At 44.2% G+C, this 25,418-nt stretch overlaps 1 protein-coding gene across 6 annotated transcripts in view; it reads left to right on the forward strand.

The window, feature by feature from the left end:
- Positions 1-14,591: 14,591 nt before the first annotated feature.
- The window catches only part of GTF2IRD1 (GTF2I repeat domain containing 1), a 54,872-nt gene continuing 44,045 nt past the window's right edge, over positions 14,592-25,418 (forward strand). For all 6 annotated transcript variants that reach the window (XM_089493405.1, XM_089493401.1, XM_089493402.1 and 3 more), the window contains exons 1-3: positions 14,592-14,658; positions 15,391-15,519; positions 22,059-22,200. In XM_089493405.1, coding sequence (XP_089349531.1) covers positions 15,397-15,519; positions 22,059-22,200 — 265 coding nt within the window. In that variant the 5' untranslated portion in view covers positions 14,592-14,658; positions 15,391-15,396. The remainder of the gene's footprint in view (positions 14,659-15,390; positions 15,520-22,058; positions 22,201-25,418) is intronic.

Consider the following 25,418-nt stretch of genomic DNA (forward strand, 5'->3'; position numbering starts at 1 on the left):
ATATGATCTTTTCTGCACACTACAAGGTCCTCATTGCACATGATTTAAGGACAGAGACTGGCAAAATTGATACTGGATTGAACTAGGATTTCAATTTCCTAGTTTAGTTACTTTCAGAAGTTGAATAGATATCTCAATGATCTTAATAAACATATATATATATATATATATATATATATATATATCTCAATGCTAAGGTTTCTTTGGTAGGAAAAACAAAAATATTGAACAATCAATCAATCGTTTTATTGTGGTCAGTGACTATAATGAATGACCATATTCCAAAATTCATACAAATCCATAAAATACATACATATGATGAACATTAGTAAGATACGCACACCTACGGCTGTCAATAAGATGTGAATATAACTGTAAATATATGTCATAAACAATATAAAATATGACGAGATGAACAAATGCATCCGAGGAAGGAGGCTTCAGCCTACGGAAGCTCATGCTGCCAATTTCTTTCTTTCAGTTAGTCTCAAAGGTGCTACAAGATTTGCATTGTTCAACATTGATTGATTGTGAATTCCTGCATGGCAGGGGGTTAGACTGGATGGCCCTGGTGGTCTCTTCCAACTCTATGATTCTGTGATCTCTATAACTGATAGATGAACAGTCATTTTATTCCTAATCTTAGGCTTAATGAAAGCATTGACGTCTTAATATTTTTTTGCTGTGGCCCTTTCCTCAAGGAGAGGTATGCGATCCCCAAACTTGCCTGCTGCATATATATATATATATATATATATATATATTCCAATAACACTAGCAATTTCCAAATGCAGACTTTTATTGTCGGTGACTTTGGAAGGTACGTTGTGATTAAGAAGGAATTTAACAGCCTCTCAAGGGAGCGCAGAAAGCAATCTTTGTGATTAGCAAAGTGTGGGGGCGAATGGGGAGGGAGTAGGCTGCTGTTGATTTGAATTGAGCTCAGCTTATTTCACAAATGCGCCTTGCTAATTTTAGCCTCCCGAAACGGTTCACTTTGTGAAGCGCACTTGGAACCCCGACCCCTTTCCCGTTAAGTAGTTGGACTTTGTTGTTATCCTTCCGACGGAGTGGCAAAAGGGAGGCCAATCTTTCAGCCGCGTGGCAGAACTGGGTAGCAGACCTGCTTTGGACTTTGGCTTCCAAAGCAAAGCAAGATTGGCAGACACCCATTGTTTTCGCAGTTTTGGCTAGTCTTCTGACAGCAACTAAGCTAGAGGGGGTCTGAAATCCTATTTCAATCCAGATTTTGCCATCCTCTGTCCATAAATCATGTTAAAGGAGGACCTTGCAGTGTGTTCATAGTTGTATTTTCCTCTTTTCTGTAGGAATTTTATTATTCTGTTTACCGACCTACGGAAAGGATGGAAGGCTGGGCCAACCTGGAGCCCTGCGGGTTCAAACTCACAACGTTGTGGTACTGGCCACCAGGGCTCCTAAGATGTAGACGAAATGCACAATTCAATAGCAATAGCAATAGCAATAGGACTTTACATTTCTATACCGCTTCATAGTGAATACAGCACCCTCTAAGCCAGTGATGGTGACCCTTTTCGAGGCCAAGTGCCCAAATTGCAACCCAAAATCCACTTATTTATTCCAAAGTGCCATGTCCCTCTAGCTTTCTAGTAACAAACTCTGGCAAACTCTGTGCTGGGGCGATGGCACATGTGCCCACAGAGAGAGCTCTGAGTGCCACCTCTGGCACGCGTGCCATTGGTTCGCCATCACTGCTCTAAGCGGTTTACAGTCTGTAAGCCATTTGCCCCCAACATGTAGGTCCTTTTACCGACCTACAAAAGGATGGAAGGCTGAGTCAACCTGGAGCTTTCCGGGTTCAAACTCATAACCTTGTGGCTCCAGGACGGGCATTTAACCACTGTGTCGCCAGGGCTCTTAACATTTTTGCTTTTCCTTTTCCATAAGAACTTAGGGATATTAGAGAATATACCTATAACAAAAATCTTATGAGTATCCCAGTCTGAGAGAAGGACCTGGGTTCATGGATCAGGATCTAAACTTGGTTCTCTTTAATCTCAATCCAACAAGATCTACAAACAAGAGGCTAAACCATTCTTAAAATCTGAAACAATTTTGCTGATGCATTTCAAGATGGCCTATCCATATAAAATGACTACCGTATAAGTCGACCTCATGAATAAGTCGAGGGCAGGTTTGGGGGCCTAAATTAAGGATTTGGATATGATCCATGGATAAACTGAGGGCAAAACCTATGGACATGTAGCAACGAGTCTAAAGGATGGCGCAAGGAAAACAATGCCAAATCATTTACAAGATTCCAGCAACCGAAACTGTTTGTACTCACACTAAAGCCTGAATGGATGAGCAAGTAGAAGAGGTTTAGTGCTTCTAGGACAGATTTCACTCTTCCCTTTCACCAGGGGATAGTTCCTTTTGCTACCTAGACTCAAAAATGAGGATTTCCAAGCTTGTGGTTAGTTCTTAAGACAAATGTTCATCTTCTTCCCCATTCCCTTGAGATGGTTCAAACGTAAGGAAAAAAAGGGGAGAATGTGCATCTGCCCACTTATAATTCTTTGCCATTGCACAAGGGAGATGGCATCTTTGATTTCAAATGCGTATCTCCCACCACAAAAGGGAAACTGAACCCCAGGGAGTGCCCCTCTTTTGTGAGAGAGAAGCTCTAGTGAACTGAATCCCCCACAGATCTTCCAGAACTGTCTCTCTTGCCCCAAAACCCTACTGCGAAAAATGTCTGCTGAGATTTTTGACGCTTGTCTCCCTCTCTAGTTTTTCCACTGTAGTGTTTTAGGCTGTAAATCATTTCGCCCAGGGGCCTGTTACAGTTGTTTTTGTTGTATAATTATTGGTGGCAATGTTGTCTTTTCACGCAGCCTTTTTCCGGAGAGTATTGGTTTTCAGCCTTTGGTCCTCCAGATGTTTGAGAGTTTTAATTTCCAGAAGCCCTAGCTATCATGGCCAAAACCAGGTATTCTGGGAGCAGAAGTCCAAAACTATCTGGAGGGCCAAAGGTTGAGAAGGACTGCTGTAGAATTGGGGCACATATCTGTTTTGCCCACAGTTGCATAGAAGTAGAAGATGACAAGGAGAAGGAGAGTTGAGTGTCATCAGGATACTGATGTCATCCCACCCCAGTGAGCTTCCCCAAAGCTTCATGTAGATCAGTGGTTCCTAACCATTCTAATGCCGTTCCTCATGTTGTGGTGACCCCCAACCATGCAATTATTTTCATTGCTACGTGCAAATATGTGTTTTCCGATGGTCTTAGGTCACACCTGTGAAAGGGTCATTCAACCCCCAAAGGGGTCCCGACCCATAGGTTGGGAACCATTGATGTAGATGTTGGAGACCTTAGGAGACAGGAGTGAACCCTGTGGCACACAGGCCATAGCACAAAGGCCATGGGGCTGAACAGAAGTCCCCCAAAGCCACTCGGCTTTGCAGATAGTATTGGAACCATTGTAACACAGTGTTTCCTATTCCCATCCTCCACAGCCAGCCCAGTAGGATACTATAATAAATGTTGGAGAGATCCAAGAGGATTAACAGTTTAGTACTCCCAAGAAAGTGCTGTCCTGTTGATCTCCCCGTCTGGTTAGGTTTTCAGTGAGAACAAAATTATCCTGTCCTGAGACCAACTTGAAACGGGTTCAAATAGGGTGCATCTGCACTGTATGAGTTTGGCACCAATTTATGGGCCGTAGCTCTGTCCTATGGAGTCTTGGCATTTGTAGTTGTACAAGGTCTTGAGCCACCTGCCTCATCAAACTACCATTCCAAGGATTCGGTGTGACGGAGCCATGGCCAAGCTGCAATAATTCTACAGCGTCGATGGACCCATAATATATTTCTTCCAGGAATATCTGAAGCTATTGGGACACCATACATCCAAGCACCTTTCCCAAATATAGGATATTTATTAGGGAGAGGGTGGGTGTTGTTCCATACCTCTGGGTCTAGGGAGGTCCTATTCAGAAGAAAGTATATTACAGCCTCCTTCAAGTCAGTACACATAATGCGGCATTTACTACTCCTCAGACCCACCCAATTAATCCACATCATCATCGTCATTGTCATCATATATAATGCTCTGCGTTTGCACATCTGCTAGATCTTAACAGCCAAGACTACACCAGCAATGGTCAAGACTACAAGCGGTGGGCCTTGTCCATGTTATCAGGCTACAACAACTGAAACTGATCTCAAGAACATCGATGGTGCGCTGGACGTCTCCTTAGAATTTAATATAACTGGCATCAAGTTCTGAGCAAATAAGAGAGGTTTTCTGCTCAAAGTGCCTTGAGCAGCGCATGGGTGCATCTCATATCTAGGCAGTTAAACATATGCACAAGGATAGTAAGGTGGACCATGCCATTTCACACAGTGCAACTGCTAAGGCATACATTATTTTGAACACCTCGTAACCCTTTTTATTATTATAATTTTTTAATAGACAAATTCTCCGTTATTCTCATTTCTTCATTCAAAAATTGGCAAACAGATTATATATCACTTTTTATGTCTAATACTACTACTACTACTAATAATAATAAACCTTCTCATTCTCCAGCTCATAGCCTTTCACATCAAGATACTGTATCATCAGTTGTCATACTGTCCTATGTCTTTCATCATTTTGTTCTTTCATCTCCTTTCCTACGGCTCCTACTTTTACCCTACATCTTCAATCTCTTCTCCTTTCTTATTCACTTACTCTCGCTTTCTCACATAGGTTTCCATTAACAAAAACCTCCTCCTTGTCAGTCTACCCATATGCCTCCCCTCATCTAGACTATTTTACTATGCTCCCAATATTTCCTCTTTTAATTAAGCACATATACACTTATAAATCTAGGCTAAGCTATAATTATAATTTCTCTTTCTCCTCTTTTTCCTTCTCACATCTAAAGGATTCTCAGTTATCAGCTTGCATATCTTATTTCCAAAGTTGCTACCGTTCCCCATTTTGCTCTAAAAACGTCAAGATCGGATTCCATTCCTCATTAAAATTTCCTACCCTTCTGTCTCAGATTAGCGGAGTTAATTTATCCATTTCAACTATGTCATATAGTTTCGATATCAATTCTTCTAATGCCAGGATTTCATCTTTCTTCCATTCTTGAGCCTACGCGATTCTTGCTGCTCTTGCCATATAGGACATAATCTTTCCAAATTCTCTTTCCAGTTTGTCTTCAAAAAGTCGGAACAGAGTTCTGGCTTCACTTGAATTTCCCTTTCCAGGATGCTTGTTATCATATTGTGCATTTAGCTGTAATATTGTTTTGCTTTGGTGCACAACGGTGGTAAAAAGTCCCTGGCACACCTTGACATTGGCATCATTTGTTGTCTTTAATCCTGTACATTCTAGATATCTTATCTGGTGGAATATACCTATTTATTTATTTTTTTATTTATTATATATAGAAATTTATATATTTATTACAGTAAAGTCTCAATCATCCGACGTTCGTTAATCCGACATTCCGGATTATCCGACGTTGGAGTGGTCAGTAGGCATGGCTTGTAGCCCTTACCACGCCCCCAGCTGGAAAGGGCTCCTAGCGCGGAGGTGACCAGCACCAGGCCGCAAGCATGGAGGCGGCGCAAGCACCAGCACCACCACCAGTGCCCCAGCGCAGCGGCAAGCAGCACCAGGCTGCAAGTGCAGAGGCGGCAGCGGCGCAAGCGCCAGCACCACCACCAGGCCGCAAGCGGTAAGCAGCGCCAGCACCGCCACCCATATAACCCTCCGGATTATCCGACTTTTTTGACTATCCGACCTATGGGACCGCCACTTTACGTCGGATAATCGAGACTCTACTGTATATTAATTTGTACGTACACAATGATTGTTAAAGCCCTTATTAACTTTGTCTTTATCATAGCCTAAGTAGGCATGCCAGCCATATCTTAATTCAGCACCTTCAAGTTCCAGCAACTTCTTGTTTTCCAACATTACCCATTCTTTTAACCAAGAGAAGCAGCATGCTTTGAAGAGCGCTTTTAAGGTTTGGTTCTCCAAATTCTCTTGCATCTTAGAGCATCTTTAGTCGTACTCTTTCCTTTCCAAATTAAATACTGAGATGTCTCTACACCAAGTCTTACATGGTATTTCCGTTGCGAGTACGGGAATCATTTGGAACAGACACAGGATTTTTATAGCAGTGCCATCAGCTTTGTTTTGTAGGACAGTTGTGTTTGTGTTGCGTGCATATTTTTTGTCTTTAACTTCGAAGAGATCTTCAACAGTGTAATACTGGAGCGTGATGTGACTCACAAATTGGACTGGGTTGTTAGACAGCGTCCGTACGGTGTTGAAAGGTTTGTCTCTGGGATGTGTTTAACCCGACAAGACAAAACAAAATAAACCCTATTTTGGCTCTTCCCAGTATAGTGGTTTTGTGCTGCTTGCCCACGAACGTAGCCTTGCTTAGTTCCTGTCTGCAGTATGACGCTAGTGTTTGCCTAAGCGATTAGGGGGGAAAATACAGTTTGAAACTCAAGTCTTTCTTGCTTTTTAAAAGAATAACATTGTGGTTTCTTGGTCTTTTCCCCTTCTGAGGCTCCAGTTTTGTTTGACGGTTGTTTGTGGTTATTGTGTAATCCTCTGTACTGCTGCAGTCGCTAAGCTTTGGGGATTCTAGATTGGGGTAAAAACCATGTGGCCCTCCAGATGTTGAATTGAACCTCCCAACAGCCCCGGTCAGGATAGCCAGCAGTGAAGAATGCTAGGAGTTGCAGTCGTCAACATCTGAAAGGCCTCAGCATTCCCATCTATGTTCTAAACTCTAGCTGAAATTTGGACCACAGCCTCCAGTATAGCCTGAGGCTAGAAAAACAAGAGTCTGAGTAGCTATCTTGGGTGAGTAGGAGAGTTAATGTTATCACTGCCTACTAGTCATAATGATTGTATATCATCTCCAAGATTATATTGAATCATAGAATCATAGAGTTGGAAGAGACTCCAAGGGCCAGACTGTCCAACCCCATTCTGCCATGCAGGAAATCTCAGTCAAAGAATCCCCAACAGATGGCCATCCAGCCTCTGTTTAAAGACCTCCAAGGAAGGAGACTCCACTACAGTCCAAGGGAGTTTGTTCCACTGTCGAACAGCCCTTACTCTCAGGAAGTTCCCCCTAATGCTGAGGTGGAATCTCTTTTCCTGCAGCTTGGATCCATTGTTCCTGGTCCTGTTCTCTGGAGCAGCAGAAAACAAGCTTGCTCCCTCCTCAATATGACATCCCTTCAAATATTTAAACAGGGCTATCATATCACTTATTAGCCTTCTCTTCCCCAGGCTAAACATCCCCAGCTCCCTGAGTCTTTGTTCATAGGGCATGGTTTCCAGACCCTTCACCATTTCAGTCACCCTCCTTTGTGGCGCCCAGAACTGGACACAATATTCCAGGTGGGGCCTGACCAAAGCAAAATAGAGTGGCACTATTACTTCCCTTGATCTAGAGTCCATACTTCTATTTATGCAGCCTAAAATTGCATTGGCCTTTTTAGCTGCCACATCGCATTGTTGACTCATGTTCAACTTGTGGTCTACTTGGACTCCTAGATCCCTTTCACATGTAGTTTCATTCAACCAGGGGTCCCCATCCTATATCTGTGCATTTCATTTTTCCGCCCTAAGTGCAGTATCTTACATTTCTCCGTATTGAATTTCATTTTGTTAGCTTTGGCCCAGCTTTCTAGTCTATTCGGGTCATTTTGAATTTGATCTTGTCCTCTGGGGTATTGGCTACTCCTAATTTTGTGTCATCTGCAAATTTGATAAGTGTGCCCCCAATTCTGTCATCCAGGTCATTGATAAAGATGTTGAATAGCACTGGACCCAGGACAGAACTCTGTGGGACACCACTGGTCACTACTATTGCTGGGTAATAGAAACATAACATATAGTAATAATCATATAGGACTATCCCACTCATGCCCTGAAACATGTGGGCATTCCACATCCCTACGTTTGGCTGCTGTGGAAACAGAATGCTGGATTAGATAGTCCTTTGCATCGCTGTTCTAAAGTGTTTATGAGGTAATGGTTATAATACCGCTTTGGTGTGCCGTACACCACAATAGCTTTCAGCGAAAGGCATTTATCGCGTCCCATTTTTAAAGCTGCTGCAGTGAGTCTTAGGGGACGGAAGATCAGCCTCCAGAATTTGCCCATCCATGTTCTAGGTGGCTTGTGAACCCCCGTCCAGCCCTGCGGTCTTTTCCATTCAGTCCTTAGCCTTGCCTGGCTCCTCTTATCATGGCTGCTTGGTTCTCTTTTCAGGAGGTAGGTGCTGTCTCCTTTTCAACTTCTCACCTCTCCATTTATCAAGCTAGAACGCTCAGCTGTGCACATGTATCACAGGTGTTGCAAACCACGTGAGGCATCCATATCTCACTTTCAAGCAGGTTGCGTCCCTCTTGTCTCCCCAATGGAGGCACAGGCTACAAAAATGGTGGTGGGTGTTTGCAGTTGCAGAGTCACTCACAACCGGCTGCTTGTGTCTTCAACTGAAGGCTACTGGCGAGTCCATAATGGTACGTCACCAGCCGTTGTGTAGTATCTCCCCACTATCTACATGTCATGTAAGTTCTGTATTCGTAAGCGGCCTTCCAGCGGAAAAAGTCCCTCCCTAACCCAGTTCTAAAGGAGCTGGCAAGCTTAGCCTCAAAGAATGACAACTTGATCTGCACTCCCAATGTTTTAATAAACCATTCTCTCCACTCCACTGAAGGTCAAGACAAGGACAAGGGATTTGCCTGGGAAAAGTAATGAAAACTAAGGTCTGCATCTGATAAAAAATTAGAGCACTTGGTTACACCTGGAAAACATGAAAGACATGCAGATAAATGAAGCTTGGCCCTGTTCTGCAAACTGGGATGCAGAACGAGTTTGAGAATTGTTCACTCCTCCACATATTGTACTATTACTGAAGAATGCTGAGAGTTGCAGTTCAACAAGATCTGAAGTATTGCGCACTTGCGTTAAGAATTTGGAGAGTGTCAGGTGTGAGTGACGTGGTTAATGTATACTCTGCCTTTTCCTTCAGATTGGGACTAAAGGTGGCTTGCAAATTACAATATAGTTTCTCATGTCCGCACCAACCATAACAGACGATGGGATGAATGAAGGGCCTCTCCTGCAGATCTCAGGATCTCGGCAGGTCCATAGGAGAAAATACAGTCTGTTGGGTGGCCTAGAACATAATATGATGGAAACAAGCTAGTAAAATGTGGGCTAGAAAATGCAACTGTTAGGTGGATTTGTAATTGGTTGACCGGTCGAACCCAAAGGGTGCTCAGCAGTGGCTCCTCTTCATCCTGGAGAGAAGTGACCAGTGGGGTCCCATAGGGGTTTGTCCTGGGCCCAGTGCTATTCAACATCTTTATCAACGACTTGGATGAAGGAATAGAGGGCATGCTTATCATGTTTGCAGATGACAGCAAATTAGGAGTGGTAGCTAATACCCCAGAGGACAATTCAAGAAGACCTGAATAGATTGGAAAGCTGGGCCAAAGCTAACAAAATTAATTTAACAGAGAGAAATGTAAGATACTGCACTTAAGGAGAAAAAAATGAAATAGACAGATATAGGATGGGGGACACCTGGTTCAACAAGACTACGGGTGAAAAGGATCTAGGAGTCCTAATAGACCACAATTTTAGCACACGTCAACATTGTGATGCAGCAGCTAAAAAAGTCAATGCGATTCTAGGCTTCATCAATAGAGGTATAGTGTTTAGATCTAGGGAAGTAATAGTGCCTCTCTATTCTGTTTTGGTCAGGCCTCACCTGGAATATTGTCTCCAGTTCTGGGCACCACAATTCAAAAAGGAGGTTGAGACACTGGAGCCATGTGTCCAAAGGAGGCCAAGTAATATGGTGCAGGATCTAGAAACCATGATGCCCAATGTGCAGTGACTATGGGAGCTGGGGATGTTTATCCTGGATATGAGAAGAGGTGATATGATAGCCTTGTTTAAATATTTGAAGGAGTGTCACATTGAGGACGGAGCAAGCTTGTTTTCTGCTGCTGCAGAGAACCAGACTTGGAACAATGGATACAAGCTCCAGGAAAAGAGATTCCACCAAAACATTAGGAAGAAATTCCTGACAGCAAGAGCTGTTTGATGGTGGAATAGGCTGCTTCAAAGTATGGTAGAGTCTCCTTCTTTGGAGGTCTTTAAACAGAGACTGGGTGGCCATTGTCAGGGGTGCTTTGACTGTGTTTTCCTGTATGGCAGGGGATTGGACTGTATGGCCCTTATGGTCAATTCCAATCCTATGATGCTATCTATGTACGCCAGTGGTTCCCAACCTGTGGGTCGGGACCCCTTTGGGGGTCGAATGACCCTTTCAAGGGGGTCGCCTAAGACCATTGGAAAACACCTATTTAATTACAGTTATGAAGTAGCAACAAAAATAATTTCATGGTTTTGGGTCACCACAACATGAGGAACTGTATTAAAGGGTCACGGCATTAGGAAGGTTGGGAACCACTGATGTACGGAGTTTTACAGGTCATAACCAGCACTTTGAACGGTGCCCGGAAACAGACTGGCAGCCAGTGGCCCTGTATGATCCCTGTAACCAACCCGTGTTTTTCTGTCTTTAATTTTTTAGCAGAAACCCACAATCGCATCAGTTGACCAGCGGTCATTTCCATAATTGCTCTCCATAGGTTGCCTTGATTGTATGAGGATGGCTATATGGGCGTCCATTTCAAAATGGTAGCCGTTCCATGGCTTTCTTCGCATGCTTCTCAGCAAGTCTGTGGTGAAGGTCAAATCCTGCCCTCCTTGAAATCAATGGGAGCTTTGTTACTGAGTTTGGGTTGGATCTGTGTGATGGCGGCGGCGGCGGCGGCGGCGGTTGAACGGGAGAGAGAGCGATTAATCTTTAATTGCTTCTTGGCTGTACTTCAAACAGACCTTTCCCCCCTTCTTTTTGGATAATAAGATTTTCCATTGTGATCGGAGTTGCTGGAGGATATAGGCCATTTTTCTCAGCTTTGTGTCCAAGTTGCCATGCCCTCCCTTTTCCCGATTTGATGAAAACTTTCATTTAAACATATTCTGCTAGCAAAAGGCTATGCCGGGACCGCTGCGTTTTTCTTCACCTGACGGATCCTCCCCTACGGCTTAGTTTGCTTCGCCGCTTTTAATGGGCATGTGGGACCAATTATTGATTTCCGGAAGAGATGTAAGTTAAGATGGCCTGGGAGCTGCTTTGAATTAGTGTTTTTAAAAATCGGGGGACCTCGGGTTTGAAGGGTGCGTAAAAGAATTTTTTTGTATTCCCCCCCTTTTTCTTAATGTGAAAAGGTAGTCAATAAACATTGATTCAACGTGAGTGATCCCGACTCAATATAAGAAAGAAAAGGATGGCGAAACAGGGGATTCAGAATTAGAATACAATGCAGGTAAGAGAAGGGAATCCCAAAGTAAAACCAACCTGGTTTAAAGCAGGCAACCCTGATAAAAAGGATCATACTTACATGACAGGAAGGATCCTGTCCTTGCCATGCATGCTGTGCTCTTAGTTTATCTATTGTGGTTTTCTACAACAAGGAAGGACTCTCCACTTTCAGGGGTCATCTCCAAATGGAAGACAAGGGTGCAGATTCTTCAGTTTGGGGAAGGCTTAGCTCTGGTCAAAAGGAAAGGGCTATGGGCAAATCTTCAGCTCAGCGAGCAGAGCGGCATATTTTGACAATTGATTTCTTGTAACTTGCAAAGACTTGGGGAGAGACAGTCTGTATATTTACTTAGTATCATAGAGCCATAGAGTTGGAAAGGACCGCAGGGGCCATCCAGTCCAACCCCATTCTGCCATGCAGGAAATCCAAGTCAAAGCATCCCCATTGACAGATGGCCATCCAGCCTCTGTTTGAAGACCTCCAAGGAAGGAGACTCCACTGCACTCCGAGGGAGTTTGTTCCACTGTCGAACAGCCCTTACTGTCAGGAAGTTCCTTCTAATGTTGAGCTGGAATCTCTTTTCCTGCAGCTTGCATCCATTGCTCTGTTTTCTACTCTCTGGAGCAGCAGAAAACAAGCTCACTCCATCCTCAATATGACATCCCTTCAAATATTTAAACAGGGCTATCGTATCCCCTCTTAACCTTCTCTTCTCCAGGCTAAACATACCCAGTTCCCTAGGTCTCCCCTCATAGTTAGCTTAGTTTGCTTCCTCCGTCCCTCCAATCCTTGTAGCATCAGAGCTCACCCTCCACTCTGGAAGCAAGTTTGTTGTTGTGTGCCTTCAGGTCGTTTCCGACTTATGGCAACCCTAGAATTCAAAGATCTAGCCATGTTAGTCTGTAGAATCAGTATGTAGAGAGATCTTGTAGCACCTTGAAGACTAACTGAAAGAAAGAAGTTGGCAGCGTGAGCTTTCCTAGACTTCAGTTGAGGAAGTAGACTGAAGTCGTATGAAAGCTCACGCTGCCAACTTCTTTCTTTCAGTTAGTCCCTAAGGCCAGGAGGTTTTCTTGGCAAGATTCATTCAGAGGAAGTTTGCCATTGTCTTCCCCTGAGATTGAGAGAGTGTGACTTGCCCAAGGTCTCCCGGTAGGTTTCATGGCCGAGCTGGGAACTGAGCCGTGGTCTCCAGAATCGTAGTCCAACACTCAAACCACTCCTCCACGAAGCAAGTAGCCAACACTAAATGTTCCTTCTCTCATCTTGCTAACAACATTTCGCCATTTACGAATCAGAGACTGGAAGTGTGTATTGGGATTACAGTTTGAGATTCTCTCAGTCAGCATGGGATATACAATAATGTATAGGTGGAAAATTAAATAGTCCCACTATCTGCATAGTGTATATATATGTGTGTCTCTTTGATGACAGCAGGTGGTGGCTTTTCAATCAATGGGGCAGTGTGGGCTTTAATCCAGGCTGTAAAGGAGCTATCCCAGGTGCTGAGCACTATCATAGAATCAGAGAGTTGGAAGAGACCCCAAGAAGGGCCATCCAGTCCAACCCCATTCTGCCATGCAGGAACTCTCAATCAAAGCATCCCCAACAGATAGCCATCCAGTCTCTGTTTAAAGACCTCCAAGGAAGGAGACTCCATCACTCTCCAAGGGAGCGTCTTCCGCTGTTGAACGACCCTTACTATCATGAAATTCCTCCTAATGTTGAGCTGGAATCTCTTTTCCTGGAGCTTGCATCAATTATTCTGGGTCCTATTCTCTGGAGCAGCAGAAAACAAGCTTGCTCCTTCCTCAACATGACATCCCTTCAAATATTTAAACAGGGCTATCATATCACCTCTTAACTGTCTCTTCTCCAGGCTAAACATCCCCAGCTCCCTAAGTCCTTCCTCATAGGGCTTCGTGGTTTCCAGACCCTTCACCATTTTAGTTGCCCTCCGTTGGACACACTCCAGCTTCTCAACATCCTCTAAATCTCATCCTCAACTATCTTCAACATAGGTTCAGAACTCCACTAAAACATGGAAGAATTTATTATCCGACTGAGAGGAAAACCACAGCTGCTGGTGGTGTATGTATGTGTGTTTATGGTAATGGTGATGGGAAATCTACACCTCGCCAGCCTGTAACTAGAACTACTCACCCCATGATTCCTTGGGTTGGAGCCATGATAAATATGGTGATCTCAAAACTGTTGTAATGGTGACATGTAGATATATTCGATTTGAGAAGCTTCCATGTTGGCTGGGGAGGAGAACAGAAGCTAACGTAGCAAGGTAGGGAACTGAAACTGAATCTTTATGTTCTTTTACACTACTAACGGAATATTTATATACAAGAACATGGAGGAGAACCATGTATCTTAAGTGGTAGAATTCAAAGATACAGCCGTGTTAGTCTGTAGAATCAGTATGTAGAGAGATCTTGTAGCATCTTTGAAACTAAGTGAAAGAAAGACATTGGCAGCATGAGTTTTCCTAGACTTAACTCTACTTCCTCGGATGCATTTGGTCTACTTCATCAAATGCATCTGAGTAAGTAGACTTACGTCTAGGAAAACTCATGCTGCCAATGACTTTCTTTCAGTTAGTCTCAATGGCACTACAAGATCTTTCGACTTATATCTTAAATTGGTAATATATAAATAAAAATATTTGATTTATATCAACTGTGCCTCAGTTCCTTTTGCTAACAAAGCAATGACTGATGGTCACTTCATGTTTATTCATTTCATTTTTATATCCTTTTTCTCCCACCAAGGGACCCAAACCAGCTCACAAATCCTGTTGCTAATAAATAGCAATAGCATTTACATTTCTATACTGCTTCATACTGAACTCAGCGCTTTCTAAGTGGTTTACAATCTGTACGCCAATTGCCCCCAACAAGTTGGGGACTCATTTGACCGACCTACGAAAGGATGGAAGGCCGAGTCAACCTTGGAGCCATCCTCTGGGATCGAACCCACAACCTTGTGACCGCAGGACCGACATTTAACCACTGCACCACCAGGGCTCCTTGGCGATCCTAAAGGCTTCCCCTGATCCTAAAATGACTTGGAAGGCCCCTCGAAACATAACAAAAATGGCTGCATACCCTTTAAATAGCATGTGGGGACAAACACATGTTTTTGTTTCCTTTTTGCAGGGGATGCCATGGTTACCGTGCCCCACTCCATAGCCTTCTGGCAGTGATTAAGGAGCCGCTCCAAAAGGTAAGGCGATGGGTACCTTTGGACATCTCCTGGCTTCGTAATTCATTCTGTGCAATGGTCCTGTCTGTGTGATTTCATTCTTCAAACAGATCCACTGTAAGGATGTTTTGAATTTATGCTAACAGGGTACAGCAGTCTAGTGCTTTAAGCTTATGACTATTAAACACGAGTAACCTCTCTGGATGTTCCTAATGCTCTAAAAAGGAGGGTAAACGTCGTTTGCTTTTCGTGACATCAATCTAAGACGGTGCACAAGTCCCCAAACCAGGTGACAGCCGTTCCTGAAGGAAGGATGGGAATTGTTTACCCTTCAGATTATTGTTGGAACACAACTCGCATCATTTCTCACCATTAGCTGTGTTGGGGTGGCTGAGAGTTGCAGCTGAACAACACCTGGAAGGCTGCAAGGTATGCTCAGGCAGCCATTATGAAGCTAGATGAAGAAGAAACAGAAGGTGACCTTAGAGAAAAATGGAAGGAAATACATCCTAAGCATTGAGATTTACATGGAACTAGAAAAGACTAGGAAGGGAAAACACAGGGGTGGTCTATATCTGCCACTTCAACCCTTGCTATAAAACTGGTGTTTTACTATCCAGCACAACAATGCCAGAATGAACCCTGGCAGTGCAGTGTCATAATAGCATTTAAAGGAGACATTAGTTTCAGTTCTTGGTGTTCCATTAGTGGGAAGTCCTTGCATCTAACTATGCTCAATCTTACTGGTTTCAGGTGACTATGGCATTGCTGGGGAAGCCCTCGGACGGCCCGCAAAACAACTCCAGGCCAGACCAGTGGCATTTGGTGTTCTCTCAAAAAGATGAAGTTATCACCAGCTTAATATCTGCCTTAGATTCTATGGTAAGCGTGTTTGCGTATTTTGTTACCAAGTTGGGATGAAAGAATGTGGGATTTCCTCTGGACAGGCCCTGATATCGTCTCAGAACATGAAAAACGTACTTTCTGGACTGCAGCTTCCACTGGTTGTCACAGTTGTAGGATCTGGAAGTTGTAGTCCCAAAATGGGATGCTCCCATTCAAAGAGTCAGGCGCTGGTGGGGATGGGAGTGGGGCATATCTAGAACGGAGCTTAGAAACATTATCGGCTATGGGATTCTGGAAGCCGTGGTCCATGAAAAGTATCATTTCACAAGTCTCCGGGAGAGTTAGAGCTTTCACCAGATGCCTCTGTTGCCTTCCATCAGTAAAGTGAACTCTTAGCTTTAAGAGTGTAGGAATGGCACGTTTGCATGGACTTCAGCACCAGCTAACTTTCAGGGCAAGTCACTATCATAGAATCATAGAGTTGGAAGAGACTGCAAGGGCCATCCAGTCCAACCCCATTCTGCCATGCAGGAAATCCAAATCAAAGCATCCCCATTGACAGATGGCCATCCAGCCTCTGCTTAAAGACCTCCAAGGAAGGAGACTCCACTACACTCCGAGGAAGGAGTTTGTTCCACTGTTGAACAGCCCTTACTGTCAGAAAGTTACTCCTAATGTTGAGCTGGAATCTCTTTTCCTGGAGCTTGCATCCATTGTTCTGGGTCCTATTCTCTGGAGCAGCAGAAAACAAGCTTGCTCCCTCTTCAATACTGTCCATTGAGTCCCTATATTGCGAGAAAGGTGGTATATAAGAACATAAAACAAGAACAACAACAATTGATGTTGGTGGCTATCAATGCAACGAGGGCAAGTGAACAGCACAAAATGTTTTATTTTTAAACAACCCAGGACTAGACAAACTTGTGAAGGATCCATATCTAGTTGAAGTACTTCTTTTTTAACCCGCTTTTCTGGCTTATTTGTTTGTTTAATTTCTACCCCACCTTTCTCCCAACATGGGACCCATACAATATTGTAAGAGCCCAATACAGTATTTTAAAAAACAGGTTAATACAAAACTTGAAACACAATTAAACTACATTTCTAAGTTAAAAACAGCATTAAAAGACACTTAAGACAAAATAAAAGCACTACCTACCCCTCCCATTAATAGCTGTATCTATCATACATTAAAAACCAAGATATTCTAGGTGTTCCCTTAAATACTGGAGGCTCAGTATGGCTACTACAAAAAGATTGCACAAGGTATTATGAGCAGAAAGAGTGTCGTTCGAAGACATGTTGACAGTATTGTCAAGGAAGGGACAGTGAGCTCCTGTTACTTTACTTTGCCGTTATGGAAGAAGCTGCTTCAAGAGCTTCGGCTCTGAAGTGAAAATTGCTTCCTCACATCCCCAGCCAGAAAAGGTTTTGAAGTCAATCTTTAAAAACACATATTGCCGTTCCTATTAACCTTTATGTCAGCATCTGCTGTTTTTGATCATCCCCCGTGTGTTGCCAACCACAGTGTGAGCTTTCCCCAACAAGACGGCGACGGTTCTGATCTCCTGCGACAAAGAAAATAATTTGTATGGATGTCTTTTTCAAAAATAGCTTCTCTTGTTTCTCTGACTTTTTTTGCTTCTTTTTGAAAAAAAGGAAATGCTGAAAGCAATGTTACACAAGTCTGTTTTTCTTTTCTTCATTGTGCCATATCTACCTGGGGAGGTATCCATGGCCAAATGTATTGTTTCGTTAACTGAGAAAGATCAGGCAAAGAAAAGAGAGAGAGAAAGTACATTCGTCCCTCCATATTTGCGGTTTTGATTATTCATGGATTTGATAGATATGTCCTCTCTAGGAATATCCTCCAGTGCAACTCTGTGGTCAACTTTAACTAAAGGTTGCATTGAAAGACCTAGAAATTCCTAGAGAGAACACTCTACTAGGCCTTTGTAACGCCTCCAGCACTGTTCTATGGTCAGTGTCTGTCGGATGTTGACCACAGAGTTGCACTGGAGGACCTAGAGATCCCTAGAGAGAACACTCTACTAGGCCTTTGTATCTCCTCCAGCGCAGTTCTGTGGTCAGTGTCTGTCGGACGTTAACCACAGAGTTGCACTGGAGGACCTAGAGATCCCTAGAGAGAACACTCTACTAGGCCTTTGTAGCTCCTCCAGTGCAGTTCTATGGTCAGTGTCTGTTGGATGTTGACCACAGAGTTGCACTGGAGGACCTAGAGATCCCTAGAGAGAACACTCTACTAGGCCTTTGTATCTCCTCCAGCGCAGTTCTGTGGTCAGTGTCTGTCGGACGTTAACCACAGAGTTGCACTGGAGGACCTAGAGATCTCTAGAGAGAACCCTCTACTAGGCCTTTGTAGCTCCTCCAGTGCAGTTCTATGGTCAGTGTCTGTCGGACGTTGACCACAGAGTTGCACTGGAGGACCTAGAGATCCCTAGAGAGAACACTCTACTAGGCCTTTGTAGCTCCTCCAGTGCAGTTCTATGGTCAGTGTCTGTCGGATGTTGACCACAGAGTTGCACTGGAGGACCTAGAGATCCCTAGAGAGAATACTCTACTAGGCCTTTGTAGCTCCTCCAGTGCAGTTCTATGGTCAGTGTCTGTTGGACGTTGACCACAGAGTTGCACTGGAGGACCTAGAGATCCCTAGAGAGAACACTCTACTAGGCCTTTGTATCTCCTCCAGCGCAGTTCTGTGGTCAGTGTCTGTCGGACGTTAACCACAGAGTTGCACTGGAGGACCTAGAGATCCCTAGAGAGAACACTCTACTAGGCCTTTGTATCTCCTCCAGCGCAGTTCTGTGGTCAGTGTCTGTCGGACGTTAACCACAGAGTTGCACTGGAGGACCTAGAGATCTCTAGAGAGAACCCTCTACTAGGCCTTTGTAGCTCCTCCAGTGCAGTTCTATGGTCAGTGTCTGTCGGACGTTGACCACAGAGTTGCACTGGAGGACCTAGAGATCCCTAGAGAGAACACTCTACTAGGCCTTTGTAGCTCCTCCAGTGCAGTTCTATGGTCAGTGTCTGTCGGATGTTGACCACAGAGTTGCACTGGAGGACCTAGAGATCCCTAGAGAGAACACTCTACTAGGCCTTTGTAGCTCCTCCAGCGCAGTTCTATGGTCAGTGTCTGTCGGACGTTGACCACAGAGTTGCACTGGAGGACCTAGAGATCCCTAGAGAGAACACTCTACTAGGCCTTTGTAGCTCCTCCAGCGCAGTTCTATGGTCAGTGTCTGTCGGACGTTGACCACAGAGTTGCACTGGAGGACCTAGAGATCCCTAGAGAGAACACTCTACTAGGCCTTTGTAGCTCCTCCAGCGCAGTTCTATGGTCAGTGTCTGTCGGACGTTGACCACAGAGTTGCACTGGAGGACCTAGAGATCCCTAGAGAGAACACTACTAGGCCTTTGTAGCTCCTCCAGCGCAGTTCTATGGTCAGTGTCTGTTGGACATTGACCACAGAGTTGCACTGAAAGACCTAGAGATCCCTAGAGAGAATACTCTACTAGGCCTTTGTAGCTCCTCCAGGGCAGTTCTATGGTCAGTGTCTGTCACTGGAGGACCTAGAAATTCCTAGAGAGGTGTCCTCAGGTAAAAACATGCTGTTTTTGTTATTTGTGTTTTTTCCATATTCACGGGGGTCTTGTGCCTCTAACCCTAGCAAATATGGAGGGACAGGTGTATATGCATTTGCAACACGTTGTCAACAGCGACAACAAAATGATTAATTTCAATTGGAGTGATCAACTGTCAGGAGTTAGGGCACTCTGTTGACCCCATGGAGGACCTTGGAGGGCTTGTTGTTGTGTGCTTTCACGTCTGGAACTGTTTCATTTGGGGTGGATTCCCATCGTTTTGTATGGAGAGGGCTGGGGATTAACTGCTTATCTCCAGAAACTGAACACAGTTCCCGATTGTCCAGATTTTGTGTACTTTCCCTCTATATTTGGCATCCTGCTTCTCTCTAAAGACAACTTTTGGAGGATGGAGGCTCTGTTTTCATTGGAGGGTTTTCAACAGAGCTTGGGTGGCCATCCATTGGGGATGCTTTAGTTGTGGATTTCCTGTATCAGCAAGAGATCAGCTCTGTTTAAACACTTGAAGGGATGTCATATTGAGGAGGGAGCAAGCTTCTTTTCTGCTGCTCCAGAGAACAGGACCTGGAACAATCGGTGCAAGCTACAAGAAAAGAGATTCCAGATTCTTCATTCTTCCCAGATGGAAAAAGAGAAGGTTAAGTGTTGATATGATATCCCTATTTAAATATTTGAAGGGATGACTTATTGAGGAGGGAGCAAGCTTGTTTTCTGCTGCTCCAGAGAACAGGCCCTGGAGCAATGGATGCAAGCTACAGGAAAAAGGGATTCCACCTCAACATTAGGAGGAACTTCTTGACAATAAGGGCTGTTCAACAGTGGAACACACTTCCTCAAAGAGTGGTGGAGACCTCCTTGGGGGTCTTTAAACAGAGGCTGAATGGCCATCTGTCAGGGATGCTTTGATTGTGAGTTCCTGCATGGCAGGGGGTTGGACTGGATGGCCTTTGGTGTCTCTTCCAGCTCTATGATTCTATGGATTAGATGAGTTTGGGGTCCCTTCCAACCCATGTAACCCATGACACTATTGTTGTGGAAAAAACACGGTCCTCAGACCTCATATCACTTTTCTGCCAAGGATAGTGTTGGTATTCCCGTTGTTTTGTCTGTTTTTCTGCTGAATCTGTCTTTGGACGCTGAAAGACACTGGCACTGTCTTGACATGTGGAGGGCCCTGACTTTCTACGGCAACACAACTCTGGCCTTTGGGACTTCACAAAGACTTTGCATATGCTGTTCTTCCTTGAAGAAAGGATTGCCTGGCTCGTTGCAGTGCTCCGCAAAGTGGGTGATGTAGGCCAACCACATGAACTGGCTGAAAAGGACCCTCCGGCTTGCATCTGAGCCCACTCCGTATGGGCCATGGCGGCATGTTCTGCCTTCCTGGCGGCTGTGCTGTTGGGGACACTTCTCATGCAGCTACCCGGTCACAGCCTATGACATTCATTACTCATTACCAAGTAATGGACTCAAGGGCTAGCACAGACACTGCCTTTGAGAGAGCTGTTCTGCATTCCAGTTTTCGTTGAATGTATTGCATTACAGATTGTCTCACATGTTCTTTGGCACTTTGAATTCTGTACTCCGCTTAGATGTTTCAAGAGAGTTCTGTTCCTCGAAACGCTTCCAATACCATTTGCTCACTGTGGGAGGGAGGCATGTTTCATGTTTGATGGTCTACATTTCACTTAATGTTCAGTAAAGTTTTGATTTGTTGGCAACGACACTCCCTCCTGAAGGGATGTCATATTGAGGAGGGAGCAAACTTGTTTTCTGCTGCTCCGGAGAACAGGACCCGGAACAATGGATGCAACCTACAGGAAAAGAGATTCCACCTCAACATTAGGAGGAACATTAGGACAGTAATGTTGAGTCTCCACTTGGACAGTGGAGTCTCCTTCCTTGGAGGTCTTCAAGCAGAGGCTGGATGGCCATCTGTCGGGGATGCTTTGATTGTGATTTCCTGCATGGCAGAATGGGGTTGGACTGGATGGCCCTTCTTGGGGTCTCTTCCAATTCTACGATTCTATGATTCTATGATTCTAAGGGCTGTTCGACAGTGGAACACACTCCCTCAAAGGGTGATGGAGTCTCCTTTGGAGGTCTTTAAGCAGAGGTTGCTTTGATTGTGAGTTCCTGCATGGCAGAATGAGACTGGACTGAATGGCCCTTGTCATTTCTTCCAACTGTAGGATTCTATGATTCCATGTTTCTATTATTCTGTTCTTCCATCCAAGCCACCGATAAAGATGCTGAATAACACTGGGCCCAGGACAGACATGACAGGGGGGTTGGGGTCTCTGATTCTATGATTCCTCCTTGTGTGTAGTCCCCCTTTAGTGTGAGGCAGAGATCACATAGAAAGACAGGTCACATACCTGTTTAACTGTAGTTCTTCAAGTGGTCACCTGTACACTCACACAATCTCACCCACCCTCCGCTCATAGTGACTTTCTGATCCCTATGGATGGCTGCATTGGCGTCCAGGGAACTGGAACTTCTGGTGGGAAGGCTCCTTATATAGGATTACTGGAGATGGGTGGGACTGCTGCCAAAATGCTTACATACCATTCTAGAAGGTTCCGAATGGTGCTCCGCGCAGGTGCAGGAGAACCCATTTGTGTGAATGTGCACATGACCACTTGAAGAACTATAGTTACAGGTATATAACCTGTCATTATCACAAACAAATGATACCTTGAAGCAGTGATATTAACGTGTGCTTTTCATCCAACAATAAGATTCTATGTCAGAGGGTCAATAGGAATCTTTCAGGACTGATTTAGTTGTGTATTCCTGCATGATGGAGGGTTGGACTAGATGGCCCTTGTGGTCCAGTCCTGCTCCATGATTCTATGATTCTAGGATGTCAATTAACTCTAACTTGACTCTTGTCTCCCCTTCTTTCTCACTCATTCTCTCTCTCAATCTCTCTCTCCCTCTCTCTCCAGTGTTCAGCACTTTCTAAACTCAATGCTGAGGTTGCCTGCATTGCGGTCCACGATGAAAATACCTTTGTTGTTGGGACAGAAAAGGGGAGGCTCTTCATGAACGCAAGGAAAGAGGTCCAGGCGGATTTCAAGAAGTTCTGCAGTAAGTACTGAGTTTTCTTTTTCCTTTTTTAAAAAAATGATTTTATTGACGAACAAAACATGACAACAAACGGTATACTAAAACAACAACAAATAAAAAGAATGCCAGTGACAGTAAACCCTCAAATGTGGTTATTTCACTGAAAAAGCAGAAATTAAAGTATAACCCCAAAATAATGCCCTGGGCATTACAGACAAAAGATGCATTCAGAGACCCTGGAAGACATCTTTCCATCAAAATTTAGATACAATTGGGGGATATCTAGAAACCAAGTCCTGCTGGATGTATTCAATAAGAGGATGCCAAACCGTGCGGAAAGTCAAGCCTCTTGCTCTGATATTACTATCTGCAATTTTCTCCATTAACCACAGGTGACAAAGTCTAGTCCACTATTCTGCAATGTTCAACTTTCCAGTTCTTAGCTATATCAAGCCTGGCAACAGCCGAAAGGAAGCCAATATGTTGTTTGTGTTGCAGGGCTGTATTTGCAGCGTTTTCTTGGCCTGGCAAGGTTGGGAGGCTGCAGGGGTCTGAAGTCAGAGCCTACTTGCTTCATGCTTGACTGAAGGTAGAACACAGATGGAAACCCTGCAGTGTTAGCCAGCGTAACCAGTGGCGAGACATGCTAGGAGTCCAACAACATCTGGAGGGATGCATGAGTCCTACGTCTTATTTAGGGCAGGCATCCATTTGCTCACAAATATCATGGATAGCACATCCTCACCCTTCAACTTTCTGCTGTCTCAGAAACCTGATTTTGGAACGCAAACATCTTTCCCTTGGCTCCAGACATTTTATGTGCTATCTCCCCAGAGCAAGGGTGGGGATCCCATGGTCCTCCAGAATGACTGCAGATCCCATCAGTGGCTCTGCTGGCTCAGTTTTGTGGGACTTGCATTCCAACAACATCTGAACAATTTCCAACCCTGGAGCCGGGAATCAGTTCAAGGCAATACTGGCCACAATGGCTACAGTTCCATGGGTCCATTTTGATCACATACGTAACACACAGGTGGGCAGAGTGCAGAGTTTTCTATCGACTGTAATATTACCAGTGAACCTTGGAGTTTAAGAAAACAATAGCATTATAATGTGAAGTTGAAGGCTTCCGTGGCCAGCATCCATAGTTTTTTGTGCGTTTTTCGGACTATGTGGCCATGTACTAGAAGAGTTTGTTCCTGATCTTTCGCCTGCATCTGTGGCTGACATCTTCAGAGAATGCTGGCATAGAAGAGAGATGGATATAAAGGGAGGAATAAACTCTTCTTGAACATGGCCACGTAGCCCTAAAAATCCACAAAAAACTATGGATGCTGGCCATAAAAGCCTTCAACTTCACATTGTAATGTTATTGTTTTCTTAAACTCCAAGGTTCACTGGTTGGAGTCGGTAGTGAAATTAGACATTAGACATAGGACTGTGGAGCAAAGTGCCTTTTAGCACATGTTCGCCCCAGTTTGTTTCCAGTACCAGCACTGAGCTTGCGGCCCACAAAATGTATTCTTTCTCCCAACCTTTCTAATTTCAGGAATTGAACTGGTGAGTTGGTCTTTTGTTTATTGATCTGCTGGTCTTTTGTTTATTGATCTACTGTTAGCCATGCAGAGATCTGTCAGTAGACCTTGAAGCCCCTGTATTTTATTTATTTATTTCACTTTTATGCCGCCATTCTCCCAAAAAATGGACCCAGGGCAGCTCACAAGATAAGACCTTCTTAAAACATTGTGATACAAATTGAAAATTGAATGCTGTGGATATAGTGTATCTTGATTTCGGTAAGGCTTTTGACAGGGTTCCCCATGACATTCTTGCCAACAAGCTAGTGAAATGTGGACTAGACAAAGTAACTGTTACATGGATTTGTAATTGGTTGACCGGCCGAACCCAAAGGGTACTGAACAATGGCTCCTTTTCATCCTGGAGAGAAGTGACCAGTGGGGTCCCACAGGGCTCTGTCCTGGGCCCAGTGCTTTTCAACATCTTTATCAATGACTTGGAGGACAGAAATGGGGGCATACTTATCAAATTTGCAAATGACACCAGATTAGGAGGAGTAGCCAATACCCCAGAGGACAGGATCAAAATTCAAGATGACCTGAATAGACTAGAAAGCTGGGCCAAAGCTAACAAAATGAAATTCAACAGGGAGAAATGTAAGGTACTACACTTAGGGTGGAAAAACGAAAAGCACAGATATAGGATGGGGGACACCTGGATGAATGAAACTACATGTGAAAGGGATCTGGGCGTCCAAGTAGACCACAAATTGAACATGAGTCAACAGTGCGATGCAGCAGCTAAAAAGGACAATGTGATTTTAGGCTGCATCAATAAAAGTATAGTGTCTAGATCAAGGGAAGGAATAGTGCCACTCTATTCTGCTCTGGTCAAGCCCCACCTGGAATATTGTGTCCAGTTCTGGGCACCACAATTCAAAAAGGACGTTGAGAAACTGGAGCGTGTCCAAAGGAGGGCGACTAAAATGGTGAAGGGTCTGGAAACCATGTCCTATGAGGAACGACTGCAGGAGCTGGGGATGTTTAGCCTGGAGAAAAGAAGGTTAAGAGGTGGATGCTTTGATTGAGAGTTCCTGCATGGCAGATTGGGGTTGGACTGGATGGCCCTTGGGGTCTCTTCCAACTCTATGATTCTATGAAAAACAATTAAAACCATCATGTTAAAATTGTATAAAATTCATACAAAACCATACAAGAGCTAAAAATCCTAACTAAAACAGATACCCCATATAAAAACCATCCTGTCCTGATTATATGTTGAAAAGCCTTTCGGCTGCCTATACAATGGAGACTCCTGACTGTATGTGAGATTCGGACATTGGAGCCACGCTTGTGAACTAGCCAAGCCTTCCCTTAGGATGCGTTGGGTTCAAGGAGAACCTTTTTGCTTAGGTACACTTCCGAGGTTTTTGCTGCAATAGGAAAAAACAAGGGGCGGGAGACGGTTGTCTTGCTGGATGCTGGGAGAGCGCATATTTGCGTTTAATCCCCTTGCTGGGGCTGCTCATGAACAGTTCATTCCCGTGCAAATATTAGCCCTGCGAGGCTGTCAAGGTCAATGCCTGTTTAGATTATCTGCTGAGTACACGCCAGCTGTATATTTTTTGCCCTAAACCTAATCCATTTGTGAGCATTCAGCATTAGCAAATACATATTGCTGCTGGTACATTGTTCTCTTTGCTTCCTTCATAGAGATGGAGG

Source organism: Sceloporus occidentalis, unplaced genomic scaffold (genome assembly GCF_023333645.1).
Source record: "Sceloporus occidentalis isolate IW3139 unplaced genomic scaffold, rSceOcc1.0.p SCAF_64, whole genome shotgun sequence".
In the NCBI taxonomy this organism is placed as follows: Eukaryota; Metazoa; Chordata; class Lepidosauria; order Squamata; family Phrynosomatidae; genus Sceloporus; species Sceloporus occidentalis.